Below are 27,115 nucleotides of genomic sequence, written 5' to 3' on the forward strand. Positions count from 1 at the left end.
GGAGAAAGAGGCTCTGGTACCTTAGGGGAGCAGAGCTCGGTCTACACAGAGCGCTATTGAAAATCTCACCCTGAGGCTGAGCAGCCTAGAGGGTTTAGGTGCCAACTCCAATTAAAACCCGGTTGGATTTGGGTGCCTAACTCCCTTGGGCACCTCTTAAAAATCCCAGTGTGAATGTTGGTTTAAAGCCCCGTTTGTGGCTACATGATGCTATGGGAAGATAAGCGAGTGGCCATCCGTGAGTGTGAAAGCTGTTGCACTATTGCCGGGTCTGGCTGTTGGCACTGGCTGGAGTGAGGCGCAGGGGAGGAAGGCAGGCCCTGCCAATGCATCCTAGACCAGACCCACAGCCCGTGAACTCAGCCCAGGGCCCGATGAAGCTGATCCATCCCCGTCCCTGCTATTCCAGCCCCCAGCTGCTTGTTGGGCTGGCGTATTAGGAGCAAAGCTTATTGAGCAGCTGAATGAGTCTCGCCAAACTCATTTCGCCAGTGAGCAGAGCAGGACTCAACTTCCTGTTTCCTGGATGCTGGTGCGAGAACGTTGCCTCCGGAGCTCTCAGTGCAGGGGCAAGGTCTGCCCTGGTTTGGGGGAGGCAGTGTGTCCGGATCGTTAAAACAGGGCTACACTCGGTGGCTGATCTCTAAACCGTGGGAGCTATTCCCATCGCAGGCAGGTTGGTCAGGAAGATCCCGGGGAGCGGGTGTTCCTGGGACAATGCTCTCATTTATTCCCAGCGGAGTTTTCAAAGAATTTCAGAGCCAGAACACCAAAAAACAAAACAAAACTAACTGCTTTCAGGTTTGTATGCTGCTGAATTCTCCCAGCTTAGCAGCAGGCTGGCTTTGGGGACTTGTAATAATTAATGCCCTCTCTGTGCCACCCAGCGTCCCATTCAAACACTGGCCTCTAAACTCCTCAGGTACAAACTGTGCTGCTGGCAAAAGCTGCTGGATTGAGAGCTGTGGACGGTTCTAATTAATCTGGGTGGCATTGAGAGACCTTGTTTAAACACAGAAGCTGTATGGCTTTCACTCCCCCAGGCCAGTCACAGCAGTACAGCCCTCCAGGACGGAGGCTGCGTACCAGGATGGAGGCCGCGTACCAGGACGGAGTACTCCTGCTGCTCATTGCTGATTCCCCTAGTGGAAGGGGAATAGGTTTTTGGGTTCTCCGTGCCGCCCCTTATGCAGAAGAGCAGCCCAGGCATAAAACCGCTGCACTGTCCTCCTTAAAGCACATTCCGGCTGGGACGTTCGGCTGTGAGTAGCCAGCGGGGGGCTGTCACAGCTGCTGTCACACTGGTCGTCACCCCCACGCCATTACCTTGTGCTTTCCCAGCTGTTTCTTACGGCCACCTGTTCTCTCGCAGCTTACCCAGAGAGGATAAACTCTTTGGGGTCGGGACCAGCTTTTTGCTCCATGTATGTACAGCACCTAGCGTGGCGATGCCCTGATTTCTTATTGGGTGGGAAGTATGACCCCTAGCGGGTAGGGCACGGACGTGGGATTTGAGAGACCTGGTTCAGCCCGGCTCAGCCCTTCGGTTACTTTAATCTACCCTGGGCCTCAGTTCTCCAGCTCTAAAATGGGGAGTGGTATAAAATCCATCAGTGACTATGAAGGGCTCTGAGAGGAGGGTCAGAGAAGCACCTGTGTGGGCAGGTGCTTCACAATATGAACCATAAATAATTGTCGGAGACACAGCTGTGTTAAATGGGCACATGTCAGCTAAGCATTTCTGGCAGTGCCAACCCTTGAGATCTCCTTGCAAGCTCCTGGAGGCGGGTGGGTAGGTGCTTTCCAAACAAAGCAAGTTTCTAGCCTTGATGGTTGTGCGGAAAGAGCTGAAAACATGACCCTCAAAAGCTCTGACACCAGAAGGCAACTGAAAAGAGCCCAGGATGATGTTTTTAAAAATAAATCTCATGATTTTTTGTGCCAGTCTTGTGATTATTCTGCAGCTTGACTCATGACCGTTGAACGCTTGGGAGTGTGACAAAATCCCATTGGAGCTGGATACGTTTAACACCATGGAAGGAACTGGTCTAGATAGATCCTGTCACCGTATGGCTCTGGGGTTTGGTTTTGCTTTTCAGAAAATTGATTTAAAAGGGGCTTCGAAAGAATTTCCCCAGACCCGGAAAAGCGCTTGGGATGTCTGCAGATCTGCCACCACGGTAACAAAAATGGGGGTGGGGGGGACGCAGCTTGCGCTCAGTTTTCATAGAGGATGCGAGTTGGGGGGGCCGTGGGCTGGATCTCATGCTGCGTCCGCTGGAACGTTGGCCTTTTGGTGGGACCGTTCCAAGGTTTCTAGCTAAGAGGTGGCTGAGATGTCTCCTTTTTTTTTTTTAAATTTCTTTTTGCAATGAAAACAAACAAACCCAGGAAGGGGGTGAAACATCTTCCCGAAAATGCTGGCATCTGGCCACTATTAAAATACTTTCCTGGGGCATCTACCTAAACTAATGTCTAGGAGACTCCAGTTCACCCCATGACAAACAGCAACCTGTTCTGGTGCCAATCAACAGAAGTGCTCCAGGGTTTCAGACAAATGGATTTCAGAGGGACCTGGGGTTCCGTCGAAATCGAAGTGCATTTGTCTCTCCCCTTTGCATGCAGAGCTTTCTGGCTGCCTTGCATGCCCCCTGCCAAGAAAGAGGCACTGATGTGAACATACTTGGCAAGAGAGCAGAGCGATTGGTAACTTTATCTGATGACTCTTCTCTTTCTTTAACTGTGTAAGAGCTGTTCTCGTACCAGGAACTCGGGATTAGTGAGACTCGGACTTTTCAGCTTGGAAAAGAGACGGCCAAGGGGGGTATAATAGAGGTCTATAAAATCATGACTGGTGTGGAGAAGGAAAATAAGAGAGAGTTATTTACTCCTCATAACACAAGAACTAGTGTTCACCAAATGAAATTAACAGGCAGCAGGTTTAAAACAGACAAAAGGAAGTATTTCTTCACACAACATCCAATCAACCTGTGGAACTCCTCGCCAGAGGATGTTGTGAAGGCCAAGACTATAACAGGGTTCAAAAAAGAACTAGATAAGCTCATGGAGGACAGGTCCATCAATGGCTATTAGCCAGGATGGGCAGGGAGGGTGTCCCTAGCCTCTGCTTGCCAGAAGCTGGGAATGGGCAACAGGGGATGGATCACTCGATGATTCCCTGTTCTGTTCATTCCCTCTGGGGCACCTGGCATTAGACAGGATACTGGGTGAGATGGACCTTTGCTCTGACCCCGTCTGGGTGTTTTAGGAGCAGGGAACATACCTCTCAGCCCCAGCACACGGGTCGGGCCAGCCGAGAGGGAGAGGATTGTCTCGTGGTTTAGGCAGCTGCGTCTATTCTGGAGAACTGGATTCTATCCATGCCTCCACCACTGCCTAGCACAGGGAGGGGCCTGGGCCTGGGCCTGGGCCTGCCATAATACACCGCATCATTAAGGTTGCGTCTGGCTTTGCAACTGTCCGGTTCTTTTGACGCAGTTGTTTTTGGGATGTAATTAGGAAGTTGCATCGCGGGGAGAGCGCTGAAGGAAATGGACGACATGTGGCCAAGTGCTTCTTTCCCGTCTGGGATTCGGTGCTGTGAAATGGCAGGGATCAGCTCCCCGCTGCCCGTCCCAGAAGCGGGGGCCCCTCTTGTAACCAGCTCATTAGAAGCGCTGGAGATGAAGCGTGTTTTTTCCGTGGGCTCGGCTGAGGCCGCGGTTGGAGGCTGTGGCCGTTGGAGGCTCGTCTGGCTCCAGTGATTTGGCATCAGTCCAGTAGGAGATGTAGCCGGTGGGGCCGCGTATGCCTTATCTTGGGCTAGTGAAGGAGCATGCTCCAGACTTTAGTAAGGCATTTGATACGGTCTCGCATGATATTCTCATCGATAAACTAGGCAAAAACAATTTAAATGGGGCTACTATAAGGTGGGTGCATAACTGGCTGGATAACCGTACTCAGAGAGTCGTTATTAACGGTTCCCAATCCTGCTGGAAAGGTATAACGAGTGGGGTTCCGCAGGGGTCTGTTTTGGGACCGGCTCTGTTCAATATCTTCATCAACGACTTAGATGTTGGCATAGAAAGACGCTTATTAAGTTTGCAGATGATACCAAACGGGGAGGGATTGCAGCTGCTTTGAGGACAGGGTCATAATTCAAAATGATCTGGACAAAGTGAAGAAATGGTCTGAGGTAAACCGGGTGAAGTTTAACAAAGACAAATGCAAAGTGCTCCACGTAGGAAGGAACAATCAGTGTCACACGTACAGAATGGGAAGAGACTGTCTAGGAAGGAGTACGGCAGAAAGGGATCTAGGGGTTATAGTGGACCACAAGCTAAATATGAGTCAACAGTGTGATGCTGTTGCAAAAAAAGCCAACGTGGTTCTGGGATGCGTTAACAGGCGTGTTGTGAGCAAGACACGAGAGGTCCTTCTTCCGCTCTGCTCTGCGCTGGTCAGGCCTCAGCTGGAGTATTGTGTCCAGTTCTGGGCACCGCATTTCAAGAAAGATGTGGAGAAATTGGAGAGGGTCCAGAGAAGAGCAACAAGAATGATTAAAGGTCCAGAGAACATGACCTACGAAGGAGGCTGAAAGAATTGGGTTTGTTTAGTTTGGAACAGAGAAGACGGAGAGGGGACATGAGAGCAGTTTTCAGGTATCTCAAAGGGTGTCATCAGGAGGAGGGAGAAAACTTCTTCACCTCAGCCTCTAAGGATAGAATAAGAAGCAATGGGCTTAAACTGCAGCAAGGGAGGTTTAGGTTGGACATTAGGAAAAAGTTCCTAACTGCCAGGGTGGTTAAACACTGGAATCAATTGCCCAGGGAGGTTGTGGAATCTCCACCTCTGGAGATATTTAAGAGCAGGTTAGAGAAATGTCTCTCAGGGATGGTCTAGACAGTATTTGGTCCTGCCATGAGGGCAGGGGACTGGACTCGATGACCTCTCGAGGTCCCTTCCAGTCCTAGAGTCTATGAATCTATGCTGGTGCCGAGAGCTTTCCTAGGGGGGGGCAGCATTCTCCGGAGGGGGCAGCTCAGCTGGGGTCGGGGAAGGGCGTCTCGTGGGGAACCTTCCTGGGGTGGTGGAAGGTCTTGCCCGAGGTGCAGGGCTGGGAACAGAGCCCAGGGCTTCCCTTGCTACTCCTGAAGTGCTGCAAACCCTGTGTGTGACAAACCTTCCCAGGCTGATGCAGGGGGGTTTAAAGGGCCCCGTGGCCACTTGACCGGCTCCCGGTCGGGTTGAGATCTCTCCTGAACCCACCCACGGTCACGTAGCCGGCCGGCGCCGCAGCCGGCGAGGGAACACGGAGCAGCCATCTCCCGGAGCATGGGCGGGCTGTGGTTAGGGAGCGAGCAGAGGCCGTACCTGGGGCAGGACATTTTTCCATGCAGGAGAGATTTTTCTATTAAGGCAAAGCCCTTTGCAGGGCTTATCTGGATTTCCTCTCCGAGGTAACGGCTGAATTCCCTGTGCGGCAGAGCTGCGGCTTCCTGAGCACTGAGCTGGGGGAGCGGCTGCTACCCAGTCCTTCAAGGGTTAAAGTGGCAGGGGAAGGAGATTTTATTGCTTTTTTTCCATCCCTAGGACCCAGGGTTCAACTTCCGAGGGACCAGCTACTCCGGGTGCTGCAGCCTGGCAGGGCGCCAGCTGTCAAGGCCTGGTTAAATGGGCTGTGTTAAGATTTTATCATGCCAAAAAAAAAAATAAAAAGGCAGCAAAGCCTCAGGTTACATCAGAGCGTTGGCTTCACGAGGGGGCAGTGGGCTTGTTAGACAGCTGTCAGAAACCCACACGCGAGAGCCGCCGAACGCTCCGGCCTGTGCATTCCCCTCCCGGCCTCCGCAGCCACTTGCAGCCCGGGCACGGGCGTGTAATGCCTTTTCGCCGTGATTATGCACCCTGGCGAAAGCCTGGGGAGGGGTGGGCCTGTCTTTATGTCCCAAGCCCAGGTGCCTTCCAGAATGGCAATTTCCCATCCAGGTCCGAGGGGTAGTGCCGTGTGGGGCGAGCTGCATCAGGTGACTGAAATAAACGAGCAAGGCTAATTATCTTGGTAATTGGATTCCTCTCCTGGCTGGGGCTGCGTGCTCTGCATCTTGTTGCATGTTGTATTTGAAATGGGGGTAATATGTTTGTTTAGCCATCTTTTATCCCTATCCCCATCCCTCTGTCTGTCCATTCCCGTCGCTCTGTCCATCTGTCCTTTGGCTTTCTCGCTGAACCGGTGAAGACACGTTAGAGCCAGAATTTAACCTGACTTCCGCCTGCAAACCAGCCCCGGGCATAGCCCCGCTGGGCTCTCCCGGGCTCTCTCTCCCCACGACCACCGTCCTGGTTTTCCCCTCCTAAGAAGATGGTCGGTAAAAGCCACCCTGGCAATCCTGACCCCGCTGCTCCCTCTGTCCGCACGCAGGCACCTGATTCTGTTGCACAGCCTTGCTGGGGGTAAATCATAGACTCCTTGGTGTCCCCTCGCCCTGGCTTTCCTGCCGCAGCCTGTCTGGGGCCATGAGGCATCGACTGCGGTAGGAGGAGGCGGCCCAGGGCCTGGAGGCGGTGAGCATGGATTGCGGCGCCCAGAGAGTAGAACCCAGCTTGGCGGGGATGGTACCAGTACCGTCGGCCAGCCTTCCCCTCCTGGGCCCAGAAGCCAGCCCATGGCGACCCAGCCCACGAGACCAGTGACTCTCAACCTTTCTGATACCAGGGACCGGCTTGCTGCTGTCCGACACTGTGTCAGGGCGATCTGAGGGACCGGTGCCGGTCCATGGCCCGGTCACTGGGTAACTGCACTAGGCCACAGCGTCAGGGGCTGTACGCGCTTTAAAGACGTGGGGTCTGTGATGTAAACGAGCACATCAGGATCGCTCAGAAGCGGTTTTTCTCGGCCCCTCTGAAGAATTGATTGCGCACGGAGGGTGCATCTGGGACGTCTCTCTCTGTAGGGCCCCGGTTCTTAATTCCATCATCACACAGTCCTGCTCGCAGATAAACAAAGCCTGGATGCGCTCCCATCTCCCAGGGCGGGCGAGGCCTCTGCCCAGTTTTCTCGCAGCGCGGTGGGGGGAGCAGTCCCCGAGCAGGCTGTGAAGAGAGACCTGATCGTTAACCCCACAAGAATTGTTAAACTGTGTGCGTGGCTCAAAAGTAAAGGCCAGACGGGACCCTGGTGTCCTGCTGTACAGTGCAGGCCCCGCATTTCCACGCCGTGTTCCCTGCATGGAGCCGGATGAGTCTAGAGCGTCTCTGTTGGAGAAAACCCTCCAGTTAAGGTGTCAAGCCTCCGAGCAATGGCGATCCCAGCTCCTCTCGGTCCAGCCACCCCACTGATCAATTACCGTGACTCTCTACAATTTGTGCCTTTATTGCCAGTGTGGAATTTTTCTGGCTTCAATTCCCAGTCAGCGGATCTTATTGTGCCTTTGTCTGCTAATTTCAAGAGCTCCCTGTGACTTTTCTCAGCAGCGATCGAGATTTTTAAAAAGGTTCCCGCTCCATGTCCAGCATAGCCCTGTGTTCAGCAGATGTAAATTGCAGGCCTGTGGCCAGGCATTCGCAGGCTCAGCACCTGAAATTGGGGACAGTTTTTCAAATAGCCGGATTATTCCAAAGCGATCAGCCCCTAGCAGCCATCCATTGAGAACTGCTGGGTGCTGAGGGCTTCGTTTGGAGGCCTTCGATTGTAAGCTCGTTGGGGGCAGAGATCTGTACGTTTGTTCAGCTCCCAGCGCAGCAGAGTCCTGGCTTCTAGGTGCTACCGTATTGCCGCTGAGAAATGGCAGCTGAGCTCATTTGGAAATCTGGGTCCCACCGCTCAGTTTGTCCACCGCCTTCGCCCCGAATCCTGCCCCCAGCACGGTCGCTTGGGAAACAGCCTTCGCAGGCCAGACAGGCCGTGACGCTTCTCTCTTAAGGGGCCGCTACAGAATAGTGGGATGGGATGGGGATCGCCAAGGGCAGCTTTAGGTGTACCCCATAAGTTGTGGCAGCTAGAGAAAGGTAGACACAGTCCTGCCTCAGCATGGGGGGCTGGGCTAGCTGGGCTCCTGAGGGCCCTTCCAATCTCACGTTTCTGTGATCCTCTGATGGGCAGGACGCCTGACGTTTGCCTCCTGCATGTCCCGTTAACATACTTTTTAATTAAGGAAAATTGTCCCCCGGGGGCAATGTTTATCCATCAAGTATTTTGCCGCTACAGAGCGTGTCTTGTTCTCAGTGGGGAGGGTGTGAGGAGGAGGGGGAGAGAAATTCCTTCGGATTATAGTATTAGGTACATGTATCCAAGGGATCATTCCTTTAAAAAAAAAAAAAAAAAAGGAAACCAGTGTATTTGAGAGCGCCTGGGGACTGCATTCCTGAGACGCTTTCGTTCCCCTTTTGGGGGCGTTTTTGAACCAAAACATTTGCACTCGAGTCTGTTTTCCAAGGTTTTATTCCCTAGAAACCACTTTCCACTTGATTTTTTTTTTTAAAGGATTGCATTTGACCCTGCAGCGTGTGGCTAATTAGTTAAAAGCAGCACTGGATGTACCGTTCCATCCCTGCCCCCCAGCCCCGTTAGTTTCTGATCAGGCTCGGGTGGGGTTTGGTGACTGCGGAAGAGTCGAATAACATGCGCGGGGTTTAAAAAAACAAACCCAGGCAGGGTTGTCGGCTCGGCTCCAGTTGCTGGGTCGTGGTGCTGTGGTTAGAGTTTGGTGCTTTTCTCCTCCTCGTGGCTGGTCCCTCCTGTGCAGCAGCTGCCTGCATCGATGGAGGGTAACAATTCTAGTGACATTCTGGCCCTGTTGACATCCAAACTCTCATTGCTTTCCGTGGAGCCAGGATTTCACCCAGGTGCGAGGGCCCCCCCGCCACAGTGTGCTGGAGCAGGTCTTTTCCTCCCCAGAACGTCTTTGGCTTTTTGTTGAAAAAACAAACAGCCCAAACCTGAGAGATTCGTATAGGTGAAAACTCCCATTTTCCATCAAAGTCCCCCATCCCCCCATGTGTGAGAAATCCTCTTGAAAGCCGTTCAGAACGGTAAAGGCACTCCCCTAGGTAAGGGCTGGTGTGCGCACAAGCTGGAACTGAACCAGGAACCGTTCGATCATCTCATCTGAGCTCCTGTAGAATACAGGCTGGCCGATTTCCACCCGGGCCCCTCCTGTGTTTAGCCCAGGAGCCAGTGACTCTAGGCCAACCAGCACATGAACCGGTTTAGCTCAAGCTGGTAATTTACCGAATGAAGCAAACCAGTATTGGTGCAGTGAAAACGGCTTTGGCACTGGGGGCTTGAGCCAGTGTAAGAAAATCAGTGTGACATTTTCTACAAGAGAGAAACCTGGAGCGCTTGGGCCCTTAGCCAAGGAGTTCGGGTGGGTTGTCCGCTGTAGAAGGCGGCTAAAATATAATGACATAATTCTGATTTAAAATAGCATCCCCCCAGCCTCCAACTCAGTCTCAACCGCGGATCTGGCCTCTGTGCCTCAGCTCCATCCCTCCTGCCAGGCCTCCGTGGCCATTAATCTGCAGGAGCCATTCGGACAGCTCGTAGGAGAGGATAGCACAGGGAGTGGTAGTAACGGCACCTTCCCTGAGAGAAGCGTTGTTCTGACCTGGGGCCTGAACAGCTCAAAATCCTTCCTGACCACTAGCAAGTGATCAGTTGAGGCCATGAAGCTTGTTTTCCTACTGAATGAATATTTTTGAGGGACCTCCGCGTCTATGCACATTAACCTCTCTTAACTGACTTCCCTTCCCAAAGGGCACCCTGGTGCTTGTCTCATATCTCAGGGCTGTGAATTCCACAGATTTTATTACAGCCGTTTCAAAGCTGTGTTGAAATCATTTGTTTTCCTTTTGGAAGATTAGTGCAGACTCACTTCCTTTCTATTTCAGGCCATGATTAATCTACGGCTGTGGAGCCTCTGACTCTCATGTTCTCGTAAACCACTGACCTACTGAAGCCGAGCGCTAAATGAGCTTCTTTTCCCCAAGTTCATATTACGCGAGTTCGCCGGTGCGCTAGGTGCTGTACAAAAGCAGAACAAAAAGACTGTCCTTGCACCAAAGAGTTTCCAGTGGTAATTAGACAAGACACACTAAGGATGGGAGAAAGGAAGGGTTAGTGGGAGACATTAAATGACTGGCCCATGGTCACCGAGGACAAAAGGGAGAGGTTCTGACAAGTGAGTTCTTACTACAAAGATCCCCTCGCTTGGAGTCTTCGCATCCGTATCCAAAACTGTTGCACTGCTGTGCACTGTTAAACAGCTGCCCTGTCGCACCCCAGAGGGGGCTGCGTTTGAGGGAGACGGGAAGCGATTCTGGGAGAGGTTGACTGTAAAACGCTTTGGGGTCCGTTGGAAGGAAAAGATGCTGTTTCATGTACCGAGATGAATTTTTCTTTCTACTCGGAAATCTGTTTAGCTGACAAATATCCGGCTTACAACAGGGTTTGCCCTAACAGGGGATGTATTTTAGGGGAGACCATGTGGCTTAGTGGACTGAGATTCAAGGAGCTGGGGTTCTAATCCCGGTTCTGGGACTGGCCTGCTGGGACCTTTGGACAAGCCCTGAAAAATGGGGTTAAAGTAAAGTGCTTTGAGATCAGTGGATGCAAAGCGCTAGCTAAGATCCTGCATATGGTGACGTCAGTGGCAAAGGATCAACCCCCCAGTGCCTTGCTGAACAGGGGCCTTAATACTGAAGTTACCCAGGCTTCCTGTCAACCCTCCCGCTGGACAGCTGTGCAAGAAACCCACCAGACTGCAAATCTTTTAAGGAAGAGACTTTTTTAAACCATTGCTTGGGCAGCGCTATTTTAACAGGCTCCAAACCAGGAAAACATCTGCCCAGGACCCCGTACGCAATTGCTGAATGAAGCTGCCAGCTGCCTGCATTGAGCAAGTGGCCTCTTGCACAATACGATGCTTTTTTTTTTTTTTTTTTTTGGTGTTGCCCCCAAAAAAAGGGAAAAAAATTGCAACATCCCCAAAGTACATCTGAGTTATGGAAAATGCTAGGAGTGGACCCGAGTGACTCATGTTGTAAGCTGCTTTTTCGACATAACAAGTTTAGTTAGGTTAGAAATCAGCTACATTGGCACAATTAAAAGGCAAAACCTAGAAGCCAGCTCCTCTTCCAGGAAATCTTTAAAAAAAAAACAAACCCAGCCGCCTGGACACACCATTCGTTGGCACTTAGACTTGCGGGTCAGAATTTGTTTTGTAAAAACCAAAATGTCAAAGCAAGGTGGGGAAACTGAGTCCAGATCTTTTTTCCTGGTGACCAAAGATGGGGAAATTTACCGGCTGGTAATGACCCTCCAAGAGGATAAAACCCAAGAGGAAGGATGGGTTTGGAAAATGGGTTCGGTTCCTACCTCTGCTACAGGTGCGGTGTGGGACCTTTTCTCTGTGCGTTAGTCTCCCCTCCAGAAAACACAGGTAATAACCCCTCCTGGTTAAATTGCAAACTCTTTGCAGCAGGGCCTGCCTGTCACTCTGGGTACCAACAGAATCTAGCACAGTGGGGAACAGATTTAGATGCAGCTTCTAGGTGCTACTGTGACCTTAATAAACTTGGTTAAACCCTCTTCTTGAATCCCAGACAGTTGTCCCCGGGCTTTCGATTGGGATCCATCTGTATGTTGCCTCAATCCAGATGTTTGACTTTGCCAGCTGTGCTGCTTTCATCCATCAAACAATGGATGACTAAGAAGTACCTGTTCCTCTGAGCAGGGCTGTGGTGTGGCTATCCAGTCTATTTTTGACTTGGTTGTAGATGAGAAGGGAGGCTTGCACTCAGGTTTGCAGGGATCAGGAGAAAGCGGAGGGTGAGATGCCAGGGGAGATCAGAGATGAATGAGGTCCGATACATTCAGGACAACATCTCCAGATGATAGGCGAGTTTTATTACATTTCAGATGAAATACAGTTAACCCAGCCTGAATCCGGAAACAGTAGACAGTGGGGTCCTGGTGCTAATGACAGATAAACAATTGGGAGGTTTAAAGGTCCAGGTGGAGGCTCTCTAGACAATAGACGCGGCTTTAATCTGAAAATAGGTATCGATTTCCCAGGTGGAATTAAAAAAAACCCCAAAAGAATCTGGACTTTGTCTGCTCGATATATCAAACAAAGATTGTGTTTATTTGTAGGTCCTATACTTTGATTACTCTTTGTTTACTTAGGGTAGCAAGTTATTAACTAACCCTATTTCCACAGCTTTGAGGACACTGAGTGGGGGGGAAAATGCTTTTTATCAGCGGATCTCAAAGTGCTGCACAAAGTATCATTATCCCTGTTTACACAGGGCAAAACTGAAGCCCGGAGAAGGGAAGTGACTTGCCCTGGGTCACTCCTCAGGCCAGCAGCAGAGGTGGGAATAGACTCCAGCTCTCCCGACCCCCCCCAGTTAAGTGCTTTATCCTTTAGGCCACACTGTGTCCCCTGCTGGCTCCTGATTGTGGAATTGCATCCCCTGCTGTAGAGACCCCTGCATCCATGGGTAGCCAGAGACATGTTGCTCTGGGCTGTCACGACAGGATTGGGAGTCCTTGAGGCATAGCACAAAAGACAGACAGCGGTGGGTGATTTAAGCTAACTCTGTGCTCCCTATATTCTTGGGCCATTCAGACCCTGCCTGCTCACCTAAGTTAGAGCAGCCCCAGGGCTGCTCTAACTTTCCCAGGGGTCATGGTGAGCAGAGGAGACCCGAGAACGCCCGCAATGCCCTGGCCACACCTCTGGTCTTCCCCCCGTGTGGCGGCAGAGCTCTCATGTCCACTCCACGCAGGGCAGGGGCTGTTAGCGGCCCCCTTAACGGCCTAGAGCGGGCCTAGGCCAACTCTACACTAGACTTCTGCCAACACAACCATGTTGGCCGGGCTGCGAAGTGCAAAATTGCACCTTTGCCTGTGCAGCGTAGCTGGCTTGGGAGGGCTGGAATAATGTACCCCGCCCAAAGCCCAGTTTTGCCTGGATAAGCTACGTCCACCCCTCGGAGAGCTTTGCTGGGTAGTGGGTCAGGACAGCTTTACCAGCCCAGCTTTCCAGTGGTAGGCCTGGCCTCGAGGCTCCGGCCCACCGATCGTTCTGAGCAGCGTTTCCCAATTCTCTGTGCATGGAGGGTCGAAGAGAAGGGCTGGGCGAAGGGTTTTTAAAAACAATTTTCCCCAAAGCCGTGTGGTGAGTGGGGGCTGCGGGGGGGGGGAGGAGCGGAAAGCTCGTTCCAAGCTAACATTAGTGGTTAAAAATAGACCTGGGTAAATTAGCTTCCAGCGAAAGCCCGAAAGGAAATCTCAGTTTAGCTGAGGCTACGAGAAAGAGCGGAATGTAAGAATAATAATGGTAAAAATCCGGATTCCGGCAAGCGGGGGGAGGGGAGAAAAGGAGCAGTTTGAAAAACAAAAGCCTTTGAGGAAGCGTAATGCTTCCCAGCTGCAAAACTACAGCCCGGGAGCCGCTGGACGGCCTGCATCCACGCAGCTTCTCCCGGCCGCTGGCAGCAAGAATGCCCAGGATTCCGAACCAGCTGCAGCTTGAGGCGCGAGTTGCATTTGAGACCAGACTCCTTGCAGTTTGCAGGGCACGAGTCCTCTTTGCTCTTGTATTATTCCTGTAGTAGCTAAAGATGCCCTTATCTGGCCCCAGGGTGCTAGGAGCTGTACGTGCCCAGAGAGCGAGAGAATTCCTGCCCAGAAGAGCTGACCGTTGAACTAGACGAGGGGTGGGAGAGGAGCAGAGGGGAAGTGGCAGAGTTGGGAGCAGAATCCAGTTCTCTTCACGCCAAGGCCGGCGCCACCCCAGCTTGGGGTGCCACGTGGGGGGGTCAGAGCAGCTGATCAGAGACGCGCCCCTGATTGTAGATGTAACCTGACTGATCGACGCGTCCTTTTCCGCCAGCCAGCGGGGCGTGGGGGGTTTCAGGCCGGGAAGAATCCCTCCTTTCTGATGTCCTCCCGGAGTCGCCGCAGGCAGGTTCCAGAAGATGGGGGCGATAAACCTTCGTGCTTCGTTCTTTGTAATGTGTATGTGTGGCTGTTCTCTCTCTCCATCTGCACCGGTCCTGTGACTCTCACTCAGGGAACGGAGCCGGGGGGCAGAAAGCCCCCATCCTAAATTTGTGTGCTAGGCCCTTTCCCCCCCAAAGCCGTGTGGGTGGGTCTCTTCCCCACTCCCTTCTGTTGGTCAGATGTTCATGAATCAGCGCTGCGGGGGACGGGAGGAGTATGGACGGCCTGGGTCGGGCAGCTGGACAGATGCTGGAGGAATGCAGCACCCCCCAGGGGTCGGTGGGGTCACAGCTGAGGAGGGAGGGGAGCGCGCCAGGGTCGAACTGGATGACTCAGCAGCACGGAGATATTAAAGTGATGGTCCAATTCCTTAATTATTCCCCTCCCCGGAAACCAGGAGCACCAAGTGACACTGGCTTTTAGCAGAGCAGCTAGTGGCCCTCCCAGGGCATGCCCCGAAGCCGGCAGAGCGGGGTAGGCCCGTGTCACCTCCCGGCGCGGCAGTGGGGTCATGTGCTTTGCTTTGGCCATTCAGCCTTCAGAGAGGGGATGAAACTGCGGTGCCGGAAGCCAGTGGCTTGGAAGGGCGATGGCGGGTGAGATTAGCCGCGTCCGGAGCCTGGCCTGACGCGCCTGTCGGGCGTTTCCTGGCAATGTCGCAGCCGCAGAGCAGGTTTTTTGGTCTGAAGGGCGTCGTCCCAGGGCCGTGCGATGCAGTGCCCAGCCTCGGGCTGGGATCAGTGTCATTTCACAGCTGGGCGCAGCACGGCCGGCTCGGGCGAGACAGCCCAGCCCCGGAGACCTTGGAAGAGGGACCAAGCGGTGAGAGATAGAAGGCTCAGTCTCCCGTCTTACGGGAGGGGCGTGGCTTGCCCAGAGTCACCCGTGCTGCGGCGGAGAATTGGCACCCCCGAAACAAGCCCGTCTCTCCCTCGTCCACCTGTGTGTGTGTTAGGATCCAGCCACCGGCCGGTTAGGGCAGATTTTGTATCTTTCGGCCTCCACCCTCGCAGCAGCGCTTGTGCCCGGTGACACATGCTGCGGCAGCCGCTGCCCGGCCTGCGTCTCCAGGAATGCCGCCGGCTCGTTGTCCCCGTGGGCCTGGTCGCTCCTGGCTTCTGTGAAGTGAGATCTTGTGGCCACCCTGTATGTTGAGGGGTTTTTTATGACCAGGCTGCAGACTATAAAGGGTTAATAACAGATGTTGCACGTTGCACCGAAAACGCCTTCTTCCACTGATGTGTCTGGACCCCTCGGGTCTGCATCAGCCACTAACGAGTCGTTAAAAGGAGCCTGGATTTCCAGCGTGAGCAGGTCTTGCCGCCCTGGCAATGGGTGACCCAGCTGAAGGGTGGGGAGCGCTGGCCGGCCCCGACCTCGGTTCTGCCATGTCTTTGCTCTGTACTCAACGTATGAAATCTGAAGGCCCCTCCTCGAATCCCAGTGTTGATATACAGGACCTGGCTACCTGCAGCCCAGGCCGGGTTCTGGTGGCTTCTGAAGAGAAGAAAATGAGACCCTGCTACAAGGTCCGCAGACTATTTAAAGAGATACTGTACCCCTCAATTCCGGTATGCTGCCCCCCGCTCCTGCTGGAATCCACCCAGCTGCCGGCAGGTCCCCGCTGCCTGGCCGCAGCTCAGAATGCCGCGATTTACACGTGGGGGGATTCCGGCCGGAAAATCTCATGCTGCCGTTTGCCCAGCAGTGGGGAGGTTTTTCCGCACGTTATTTGCAGTGAGTCGGGTCGTATTCAAGGGCCAGGTGTCCTAGGATCGCCGCCAAGGTCCTGCCCTGCCTGCTACGCAACTGGCTGGGGAGGGGAAGATGGTTCTTAGGTCGTTGGAGCTGGATGGCGTCACGCAATGGGTGGGCGAGGGAACTTCCAAACGCAGGGTCCCTGGCATCCCGAGTGCCCACAGGCAGGGGGGCTCTTGAAAAACCTCCTCTAGATTGTGAGGGTCTGTAAGGGGGGAGGGGAGGTTGCTAAGCCCAGATGGAGAGACAAGTCTAGGCATTGATGGGTCGGTGGCGCTACCGCCATGGGCCAGCAGTCCACAGCCCGAGGTGCTGTATAAACTCCGGGGTCCCTGCACCGAAGCGCTCACAGCCGAAGGAGAAGGCAAGAGGCAGCAGGTGGAGACGGGCAGACGGGCAGGGGAGCACAAAGGGACCAACGCTGGTGGCAGTGGCCTGTAGATAGATGGACAGGTCCATATGGGGTAGAATGATAGACACGGATGTAGGGGTGTGTGGAGGAAGCTAGATGGATAGAGAGGATGGAGATGGGTAGATGGATGGACGGATGGATGGAAGTTCCTGTCAGATTATAAGTGGTGACCCTCATCAACAGGCCTTAGATTCTTTCTGCTAATGTATCTATAAATCTATCTAGCCCCATCCACCCCCTCTGTCTAGGGGGGAGGGATAGCTCAGTGGTTTGAGCATTGGCCTGCTAAACCCAGGGTTGTGAGTTCAATCCTTGAGGGGGCCACTTAGGGATCTGGGGCAAAAATTGGTCCTGCTAGTGAAGGCAGGGGGCTGGACTCGATGACCTTTCAAGGTCCCTTCCAGCTCTAGGAGATTGGTATATCTCCAGTTATTACCTATTACCGTCACTGTGGTATTTGAGCAACTCCCCGCTTGCCCCCAGTGTTTCAGCCGAGGTGGATTCTATCCGCAGTGGCCCCTTGAGCAGCTCTGGTGGGGAAGGCCTGCCCCGGCTTGGCCCCTGAAGGCCGGGGACACACGGACGTGCCGGCTGCCCTTTCACCACGGAAAGCTGTGGGAACCGCCCTGGTTGCACCAGACAATAGGCGGATGCTGTTTTACTGATGGAGTTTTGTCCTTTGGCCCCCTCCCCCCTTTGCTGCCTTGCTCTCCCCTCTCGGTACCTAAGGGTCTCCTGGTCCCTGCGGCTGAGCTGAGTTTCTCCTCCCTTGGTGCTGGGCACAGTCGGCCGGTTTGGCCTTCTCTGAGATTCGCTCAAGCACCATCCGCTCTGGGGCCGGAGAGGGAGTGGTTAGAAGCCGGGAGCCGACGCTTTGCCGTGATTTGCGTCAGTCTTGGCACTGGAGTAAAAACCTTCCTACCGGTCACCAGAAATATTTCCAGAGCCTTTCCCCCTCCTCCCTAGCGGTGGGTTGTGTAAATTGACCCTCGCCCCTGGCTGGTTGCTGTTTGGGTTGCAGACCCGGGAGTGCTATCCGAGGGGGCAGCAGGCGATGGATGAATTCGGCCCTCACTGGGCCACCTCTGGCTTAAGTGTCTGTAAATGTAACTTTTGCATCTGTCTGGGTTTTTTGGTTTGTTTTTTAATGAGATTTTCAGCCTTCCTTACACACTGCTGGGAGTTGAACAAAGCAGTTACTCACCTTGGAGATGTTTCATGTTAAGAAAGGGAAAAAAAAGGCTACAGAGGGTCTAAGAAACACCGAGTAGCAGAAAGTCCCTGCCCCGAAGAGCTCACCATCGCAGTAGACAGGACAGAGAACGGCCAGCTGAAGGGGCTGGGATCCAGGACTTCTGGGTGCTTTTCGCTCTCCCCCTCCCAGAGATAGGATCAAACCCCAAAAGTTGTCACATTCAGCCCCTTCCCCTGACAGCTTGGCCAGGACACCTGGGTTTTCTTTCACACTTTAAGAGGGGAGGAGAGTCTAGTGGTTGGAGTGTAGGGAACGCAGGGAGCCTGGACTCCTGGGGTTGGTTCCCAGCTTTGGGAGGGGAATGGCGTCTAGTGGTTAGATCAGCGAGCGCCTGGGAATCAGGCTCAGAGAACAGGTCAGTTCAGAGCTGGGATAGAACCCAGGTGTCCTGCCTGCCAGCCCAGTATCCTACATGCTAGATCACAAAACCCCGCCCCCCGAAAAGAGAGAGAACGAGGGGTGTCAAACGAAGACAATTCTCTGCACCAGGCGGCCCTGGCCCCCTAAGCCAGCTCCATGGAACGCTGACCTGTTCGCAGGGCAGGAATGTGGGTGCGTTGAGTTTATCCGATTTAAGGGGCTTTCTTTTCTTTAATCAGCTCCTTAAACCCGGCGTGCCAGGTTCCCACTCTCACCTGCATCGGCTCCTCGGGCGGATTAACGCCGCACGGTTCCCCTCTGCCTCCCGCCTTGCCTTGCCTGCGGGAGCCCGGGCCCGCTGCCGGCCGCACAGCGCCCCCCGAGCCCCGGCTGTGTGCTGCGCTGAATGCGTCCCTTGCTGGAAGATTGCTCCCCGGCTGCGGCTTTTCGAGCCGTTTCTCCCATCTCCCCTCGGTGCAGCGCTGTCCCGCCTGTGACCTTGAAACCCACCGGAGAGCTCTCCTGTGCACGGGCCTGTATCGCAGCCACGCTCCTTTGTCTGCCGCGTGTGGGGCTTTGAATAGAGTCAGAGAAACGCGGGGACCTTGGGAGGTCGTCCAGTCCAGCCCCCCATGCTGAGGCAGGGCCCAGTCCGTCTCAGCCAGTCCTGGCAGGAGTTTGTCCGACCTGTCCCTGTTAATCCCCAGCCCCTTCGAACAGCCCCGAACGGATCTGAAGCCTGTTCTCAGGCCACCCCTCGGGGTTCCTTTCTCAAGATCCTCTGGACCCTCTAATTTATCCACCTCTCGCGTAACGTGCAGGCCCAGAATGGGCCCCAGACTCCAGCCGAGGCCTCCCCAGGGCCGAGTCGAGCGGCACAGTTACTGCCCGGGCCTGTCGCACGACGCTCCCGTTCACACACCCTGGGATGACACGAGCCTTTTTCACAACCGCTTCGCACTGCTGACTCGTGTTCGATTTGCGAGCCGCTCTGCCCCGCGGCGCCTTCGCAGCAGTGCGACCCCCTCGCCACTTCTCTGTGTCGAAGGCATTTTGAATCTAATCCTGTCCTCCAAAGTGCTGGCAACCCCTCCCAGCAGGAATCACGGGCGGGGACACTTGGAGAGCTGTGGAGCAGTCACCCCCGCAGCAAGCTCTCTGCAACCTCCTGGAGAGGGGAGAGATCGGCGAGGGGATGGTAGAACCCGGGCTGGCGGCGGATAAAGGGGGGCATTGCAGTATGTGTCCAAGGAGCTGATTGTATGTGCTGTCGGTGCACAGCAGGGGTAGGACTGGAGGTCCGGGGTGGCCGCGTGGTTTAGGGGCAGCAGCTCTGGCCTGGGAATGAGGAGGCCCAGCTCTGCGGGATGACCTTGGGCAAGCTGCTTCCCATCTCTGTGCCTCAGTTTCCCCTCCCAGCCTTTGTGTGTTTCGCATGCAGGCGCTCCAGGGCAGGCCCCCTTGCTTGCCATGTGTGGATACAGCGCCTGGCCACTACGGTAATCACCCTGCCCACGGAAGGGGAAGGCATCGCTCGCGTGTGAACCCCCCAGAAACACCCCCAGAATGAGCCGCAGCTGGGGAGAGGCGTGGGCTGGCAGCAGGGGTTCGGACAGGGCCAGATTTTCGAAAGCACCCAGCGCCTGGACGGTGCGGGAAGAGGAGCCCTGTTTCCTGCGGCTCTCCCCCATCTCTCGCCGGCAGGGGGAGGGCATGGGACGTGCAGCAGCGTGTGTGTGTTGGATGTCGTCCATCACTGGGGTTGGAAACCCCTCTCCCACTAACCCTGGGACGTGCCCCGGCAGCGGTCAGACCCGAACCCAGGAGGGGCAGCGTGGAATTGGGAGCTGCTCGGCTCACACCGAGCTGGGGGCTGGGTGGTGTTTCCAAAGGGGCCTAGGGGGATTAGGGCCCGTGGGAGTTGGGGCCTGACTCCCTTCGGTGGCTTAGAGATTCCCAGCGGAAATGGGGTGACCCTCCTCTCTAGGCTTCTCTGCTCTACCTTCTCGTCGTCGTTTCTCTTCTCTCCCTGTTCTGTTCCCTGCCCCTTCCCGCCCCCATTCCATTTCCTCTGTTTCTCTGAGTCGTCCCCGGCCCCAGCTCGGGGGTGAAAGCAGGAGGCTGGTCCCTCTGCTGAGCCAGCCAAGGAGGGGGCCAGGCAGTGCCAGCCAGGGGGTTGGTTTGCAAACCCTCGGGGTGTGATTGCCCAGAGAGCCCAGACCCAGGTTTCCAAGGGCTCAGCGCCCATAGCAGAGGCCTGCGCGCCTCTCCTGGGGGGGCTGCGAAATCACAGCCGGCTTTGCAGAACGGCTCAGCTCCCAGCGGTTGTGATTTCCCAGCGCTCGCCGTCCGCCTAACCCGCCTTTGTCCCGCCCTAGACGTAGAGCAGATGGCCATCGACTGGCTCACCGGCAACTTCTACTTTGTGGACGACATCGACGACCGGATCTTCGTCTGCAACAGGAACGGGGACACCTGCGTCACGCTGCTCGACCTGGAGCTGTACAACCCCAAGGGCATCGCGCTGGACCCGGCCATGGGGTAAGAGGGGGACGTGGAGGCCAGCTGGGCCGAGGTACCTGACCTGGGACCGTGACAAACCACTAGGAAACCATGGTGCTGCCCCGTGGTCAGTCCAGCCAGGGGCACGGCTCACCCAGATGGGAACCTCCTCCGTCCTTCCCGGTGTGTTTCTCATCCGCCCCAGCTGAGATCGGGGCCTGGTTGTGCCGGGCGTGGCGCAGACGCAGGGCGAGCGATGGTCACGCTAGCCGGGGGCTTCGTGGCCGGAGGGCTCATTCTTCCCATTTCACAGACGGGGAGGCAGGTCTGGGGGGAGCAAGAGACTGGCCCCAGGTCGCCCGGCGAGTCTGCGGCAAAGCTGGGAATTCAGGCCTGATCTCAGTCCAGCGCCGTAACCCCCAAGGCCAGGGAATGTCAGCAAAACTCACCTGGTGTTTTTATTGCTGTCTTCTATAGCCAGGGTCCTTGAACCCAGCGGTTCTCAGCCAGGGGCCCGGGGCCCGGGGCCCCCTGGGGGTCTGCCAAGCCTGGCTGGTGTTAGACTCGCCAGGGCCCAGGGCAGAAAGCCAAAGCCCTGCTGGGCAGGACGGCAGCCCGGGGCCCCGAGCCTCTGCCCGGGGCTGAAGCCTCAGCCTGAGCAACTTCGCTTTGGGGGGGCCCCCCTGTGACGCGGGGCCCTGGGCCATTGCCCTGCTTGTGGCCCCTTGACGTGGGCCCTGGCTTTTCTATGCAGAAAACCAGCTGAGCCGGGGAGATTTTACAGCATGTTGTGGGGGCCTCGGGAAGAAAAAGGTTGAGAACCCCGGCTTCAAACGCCCATTGGAGACAGAGACTTGTGACCCCTCCCTGTTCTCCACCCTGGGGGGGTCCAGACGGGGGCTGATCTTGCTTTTAGCCCTGGCAAACTCCCCTCGTTTTAACCCCTCGGCAAGGGCTGAGGTTCCTCATCAGCGAGGCTGCGTCCCCGTCGTGCCGGGACATTTGCTGCTGGCGTCTCAGTTCTTACCCCCTCGTACGTGAAGCCGCTGACCCATGCAGTACGGAGCTGCCACTCTCAGCAGGATTGCGCTGTCTCCATAACAGTTTTCAGGAACTAAGATGTGTCACATCCCCAGTGGAGGGTGAATGTCGCTCCCTCCGCGGAGCTTTACATCCTGTGTTCAGTTCAGGTAACGGCCCTCCGAGCAGCTGCCTTTTGGGAGAGCTCGTGTGCCGGGGAGCTGGTCTGGTGACGCTGAGTCATCAGCCAGGCTGGCCGCGTGCAGAGAAAAACGAGCGCAGGAGTGGAAGGCGTTGCTGTGGGCAGAAATGGAATAGTGTGTGAAATCTGGCCACGTGGCGTGTGTGTAATCCTGCCATGGACTCTGCGCACACGCGTGTGAACTCCAGCCACGTGCCTTCCCCGGCGGTCTCACCTTGACTAAACAAAATATCGGCTACAAAGGAGGCTTGTTTTTCCCAGCCCCTTTTCGTCTCCAGGCTTTTCGAGTCAGGCCTTGTTTAGAGGAGGAGACGCGGCAGGGGTGCAGGTGGGCTCAGCTAATGCGAGCTAGCGAGGCCTGGCCGGCAGCTGGTGCAGAGTAACTCTCCTGAGTGGACTTGCTGTCCTGCTTGGTCGAGGCTGCAGAGACCGAAGGTCACGTCTACGTGTAAATGCAGACTCTCTCCTGGGAAGCGGTGACTCTGAAATAGTGTGTGTGTTGGGGGTTGGGGGTGGGTTGGAAAATCAGCTGAACAGGAGCGCCTAATGGGACGCTGCTGCTCAAAGACCTAACCCATCCTGGGATGCATAGCCAGGGGGATCTCAGGACTGGCGACCTGCTCCAGGAGTTATGCACAATCTATGCATGATCGTCCCTCCTGGTCTTGGAATCGATGAATTTTGGGATGCAGGGTTCTGGCCAGCCAGGGGGCAGAATGAACTGGGGCCGGACACAGCTCTGGCTGACTCTTGTTGCCACATTATAAAACCATGGAAATGTCTGGCTGGACGGGACCTTGCGAGATCATCTAGTCCAGCCCCCCGTGCTGAGACTGGGCAGAATATCCCTCTGCGACGTTTAAAGAACAGCTGTTCAGTGCAATCTCCTTGCGCCTCCGGAAGGGCAGGGCAACCCAGAGCCGCTCAAATCCTGCTACCCTCCGAGTGCGCTCGGGAAAGTGCTGGGGTTTAGCTAACACAAGCTAGTTACGCTTGGCCTAAGCGCCCCATTTTTCTCGCTCACGCCAAGAGCTCTGTGCAAGTCGTCCTCGTAGGCCTGTGCCTTTCTCCGCCCCGGCGGCCTGTCTGACGCACATGGCGTGTTTGTAAAATGGTCTTAGCTCCCACAGTTTGACCAAGAGAGACAAGGTAGCGGAGGGGATATATCTGGTTGGACCAGCATCTGCTGGTGGAGGAGACAAGCTTTCGAGCAGGGCTCCGTGTCGCTCCAGAGCTGGTCTCTCTCATGAGCGGAATTTGCTCCAATAAAAGATACGACTTCACCCACCGTGTCTCAGCTTCTGTGGGGTTGTCGTCGGGATCCTGCTCCAGTTCCCTTGCAGCCGGGCCTGGCTTCTTGGCGCTGCAGGGAGAATGCGTCGGCACAGCCGGGCTGCAGCCGGCGGAGCTGCCTCTGTGACTGAGCGGCTGGGAGCTGCGCTGGCTGGAAGCCGGGCCCTGCGTGTCTTACGAGCCCATCGGCCGCCTGCCTGAGGCTGGTGACCTCGCAGTCCTGGGACCTCCAGCTAAGTCCTGCAGCCGGCAATGTGGCTGCGTCTGGGTACAGGGACCCCAGCTGATAAGTTCCTTACCTGTGGCTAGGTCCTGAGTTTTCCTTCCTCCTGCAAGCAGGCTAATAAACGCTTTTGTAATCGCAGCAAGTGGTGCGTGGGTGTGTGCGTGCACACGTGGGTGTGTGCGTGCACGCGTGGGTGCGTGCTTGTGGACCTGAGCTCACGTGGAGACTCTCACCCCCATTCTCTGAGCTCTCATGTCCCCCCTTTCCTCCACCCACAGAAAAGTCTTCTTCACCGACTATGGGCAGATCCCCAAGGTGGAGCGCTGCGACATGGACGGGCAGAACCGCACCAAGCTGGTGGACAGCAAGATCGTCTTCCCCCACGGCATCACCCTGGACCTGGTCAGTCGGCTGGTGTACTGGGCCGACGCCTACCTGGACTACATCGAGGTGGTGGACTACGAGGGCAAGAACCGGCACACCATCATCCAGGGCATCTTGGTGAGCGCGCGCCAGCCAGAGAGTGGGCCCTGGAGATCAGAGCTGTGCATGTGATCCCTGTTATTTAGTGGGTGCCCCAGCCCTGTGCCGGGCGCTGTACAACGGGCTTCCCCCGGCTCTTGCTTCCGTTCCATACCCCCGTTGGCCGGGTCAGGGGCCTCGTCTAGACGCAGGAGTTTCAGCAGCGCAGCCCGCTCCTAAACAGAGCCCTGCAGTGACAAGGCAGGTTTCGGCTTCTGGCCCCGGGGGGCGTGTGCCGGAGCAGTAGCACTGGATTCATTGAACGAAGTGATTTTGAAACCCCTGGTGCACCCGGCTGTGTGGACTCTCTGATTCTGGTTTAAGTCAAGTGTAGCCGAAGTCGAGTAGGAGCAGCTTTAAGCTAAATAGACGCGAGCCGCTCTTGAACCCGGCGGCTGTGGCTAGAGGAGGATTGGAAGATGGTAGCGAACAAGAGTTGTAGGCCAGGAAGCGGAGGCGGCGATACCGGCTGGGTTAATACCCCTGCTCCCCGTACACACGGTTACCCGGCACCTTCTAACAACATCCCTAGTGTAGCAACCAGTGAGACCTCGGTGAGGCCCCGGTGTGCCGCCGAGGCACCGTCGCGGGTCCTTAACGGGCATGGAACCATAACGGACCGGCCCTGTCTGTGCTCACTGCTCAGTCGAGCCCACTGGGAATTTTCCCACTAAGCAGTTTTATCAGAAAAGCCCAGTTTGTGGGAACAGGAACTGTTTGCGGGAACGGGGCAGGTCCAGGGAATCTCCCAGTTCGAAACGTTTTTTGGGGAAAAACAAAGTTTCCAAACTGGCCAAACGTTTTCAAAGCAAAGGCTCAAAAAGCCTGTTTGGTTTTAGCAGTTTGAGTTAATTTCTACCAAAGAAACCAGGAGTTTGGGTTTTTTTTGAAGGTTGAAATTGGCAGATTGAACCCGATACGTGAGCGGGGGGCGGAGATTTAGCTTGGTGATTTGGGAAAAGTTTTGAGATTTTGATATTTTCGTGCTGATTTAGGACAGGGAATTTTTTATTTTTAAATCTGGGAAATTCTGGCGGGATGGGAGAACCGTTTCCCACCCAGTTCTGGTGCTGAGCGGGGTCCTACACGCGCGCGGCCCAACCCGCCTCCTTTCCCTAGTCTGCTCAGGGCAGACCGGCGTGGTTTCCCATCGCGCCCCGGAGGCCGCTGCGTTAAGCGCCACGCCCTGCGCTAGTGCTCAGAGGGCGCGAGAGGTGGGGAGCCCGAGCTCCGCTCCTGCTCACGCTCGCCCCGGCGCGGTGCTTTCAGATCGAGCATCTCTACGGCCTGACCGTCTTCGAGAACTACCTGTACGCCACCAACTCGGACAACGCCAACGCCCAGCAGAAAACCAGCGTCATCCGGGTGAACCGCTTCAACAGCACCGAGTACCAGGTGGTCACCAGGGTGGACAAGGGGGGAGCCCTGCATATCTACCACCAGCGCCGGCAGCCCACAGGTAAGGGGCTGGCGTGCGGGAACGAACCCCTCCCTCCCCGTCGGGGTTTGGGAGCCTCGGGAGTGATTGACGTGCCCAGCGAAGGTGCAGGGCTTGTCAGTTCTCCTGGTGGGCTGGGACGGGACAACGGGGCGTCTGGCTTTGGGCTGCCCCCGGGCCTGGCTCATTTCTTTGAGCAAAGTGCCTGAAAGGCCAACGGGGAAAAGGAGCGTGATTGTTCCAGGAAAGCAGAGGGGCACCGGCCCGAAATTAGACGTGATTCACAAGGACGTAGGAGCCGACTCCTGTGCCTCATCTAGTGCTGTATCCCACCATGTGGGGACAGACCCACTGCTCCGTCCAATCCTGAATCCTGCCCGTACGGAGTCAGACCCACTGCTCCGTCCGATCCCGTATCCTGCCCGTGCGGGGTCGGACCCACTGCTCCATCCGATCCCGTATCCTGCCCGTGCGGGGTCGGACCCACTGCTCCATCCGATCCCGTATCCTGCCCGTGCGGGGTCGGACCCACTGCTCCATCCGATCCCGTATCCTGCCGGTGCGGGGTCGGACCCACTGCTCCATCCGATCCCGTATCCTGCCCGTGCGGGGTCGGACCCACTGCTCCATCCGATCCCGTATCCTGCCCGTGCGGGGTCGGACCCACTGCTCCATCCGATCCCGTATCCTGCCCGTGCGGGGTCGGACCCACTGCTCCATCCGATCCCGAATCCTGCCCTTATGGGGTCAGACCCACTGCTCCATCCGATCCCGTATCCTGCCCGTGCGGGGTCGGACCCACTGCTCCATCCGATCCCGTATCCTGCCCATGCGGGGTCGGACCCACTGCTCCGTCCGATCCCGTATCCTGCCCGTAGGGGGTGGGACCCACTGCTCCATCCGATCCCGTATCCTGCCCGTGCGGGGTCGGACCCACTGCTCCGTCCGATCCCGTATCCTGCCCGTGCGGGGTCGGACCCACTGCTCCGTCCGATCCCGTATCCTGCCCGTGCGGGGTCGGACCCACTGCTCCGTCCGATCCCGTATCCTGCCCGTGCGGGGTCGGACCCACTGCTCCATCCGATCCCGTATCCTGCCCGTGCGGGGTCGGACCCACTGCTCCATCTGTCTGACCCCGTATGGGCAGGATACATGCCGCACAGAACTACCTTAAAGCACAGAGTCAGCTGCTAGGGCCCAGATCCACGAAGGTATTTAGGAGCCTCCAGACTTTTGTGGATGCCGGCCTAGGTTCGGGCACCAAGCAGCGCCGTCATCCCTTGGGGCTCCCAGAGAAGTGAGGCTCCCGCGCGCCCCCCCCCCCCCCCCACCGAGACTCTTGAGTGTTTCATTCCTCTGGGCAGCTTAGCCCGAGCTGCTATTTTAATGGGTTGCTGCTCCTCCGGCGCGTCTCCACCCTCTGCTGTCTCCCTCCAGGAGAGAGAAGTGACAGCTGTCCCTAGCGGCTCCGCCGACGGGGGCTCAGGCCGGCTTGATTAATTACCATCTCACGGAAAAGAGGGAAGGAAAATGGAGCAGATGAGGCCTCTTGAAATATTAATGGCCCCTGTGTGCGGCTGCTGGTTCCCTCCCCTCTCCGGCGCTAACCTTTCCATGCCTGATGCTCCTGTTTGCTAGAAATCCTTTGGAGTGGTTAAAGCTCCAGTGAGGGCGGATTGCCCCCCTCTCCCTCCGCCTTCCCTTTAGTTAATCAATTTGCAAGTTTAAAATCCTCTTAGCGTCTCCGGCCCGCTCAGCGGTTTCCAAAATACAAAACTAAGCCGTGGATTTGGGTGCGGGGGAGTGCGGCGCAATCTGAGCCGGTCTCCGTGCGACGCTGGCTCGCTGGAGGCGCCCGGCCGGGCAGGGAGCGGAATTGGCAAAAGCCAGCTTGGTAGTGCTGCAGAAATGGGCCAGTCCTTACTGGTATTGAGCGTCTGGAAGATCGGGGTCGCACTGGGTAGTGTGAGAGAATCCCTGCCCCACAGAGCTCACGGTCCAAACAGACAGGCTCGGGAGAAGAAAGAGACAGGGCTGCCTGGTGGATGGGGCTCTGGGCTGGCACACTGGAGGCCTGGGCTCTGCCACTGACTTCCTGGGTGACCTTGGACAAGTCCCT

At 56.0% G+C, this 27,115-nt stretch overlaps 1 protein-coding gene across 1 annotated transcript in view; it reads left to right on the forward strand.

Moving 5' to 3' along the window:
- LRP1 (LDL receptor related protein 1) overlaps positions 1-27,115 on the forward strand; it is a 173,195-nt gene that overhangs the window by 72,617 nt on the left and 73,463 nt on the right. The window contains exons 7-9 of the mRNA XM_044995414.1: positions 20,172-20,334; positions 23,315-23,537; positions 24,828-25,017. Of these exons, the coding sequence (XP_044851349.1) occupies positions 20,172-20,334; positions 23,315-23,537; positions 24,828-25,017 (576 nt within the window). The remainder of the gene's footprint in view (positions 1-20,171; positions 20,335-23,314; positions 23,538-24,827; positions 25,018-27,115) is intronic.

The sequence above is a fragment of the Mauremys mutica genome, chromosome 20 (assembly GCF_020497125.1).
Source record: "Mauremys mutica isolate MM-2020 ecotype Southern chromosome 20, ASM2049712v1, whole genome shotgun sequence".
NCBI lineage: Eukaryota > Metazoa > Chordata > Testudines > Geoemydidae > Mauremys > Mauremys mutica.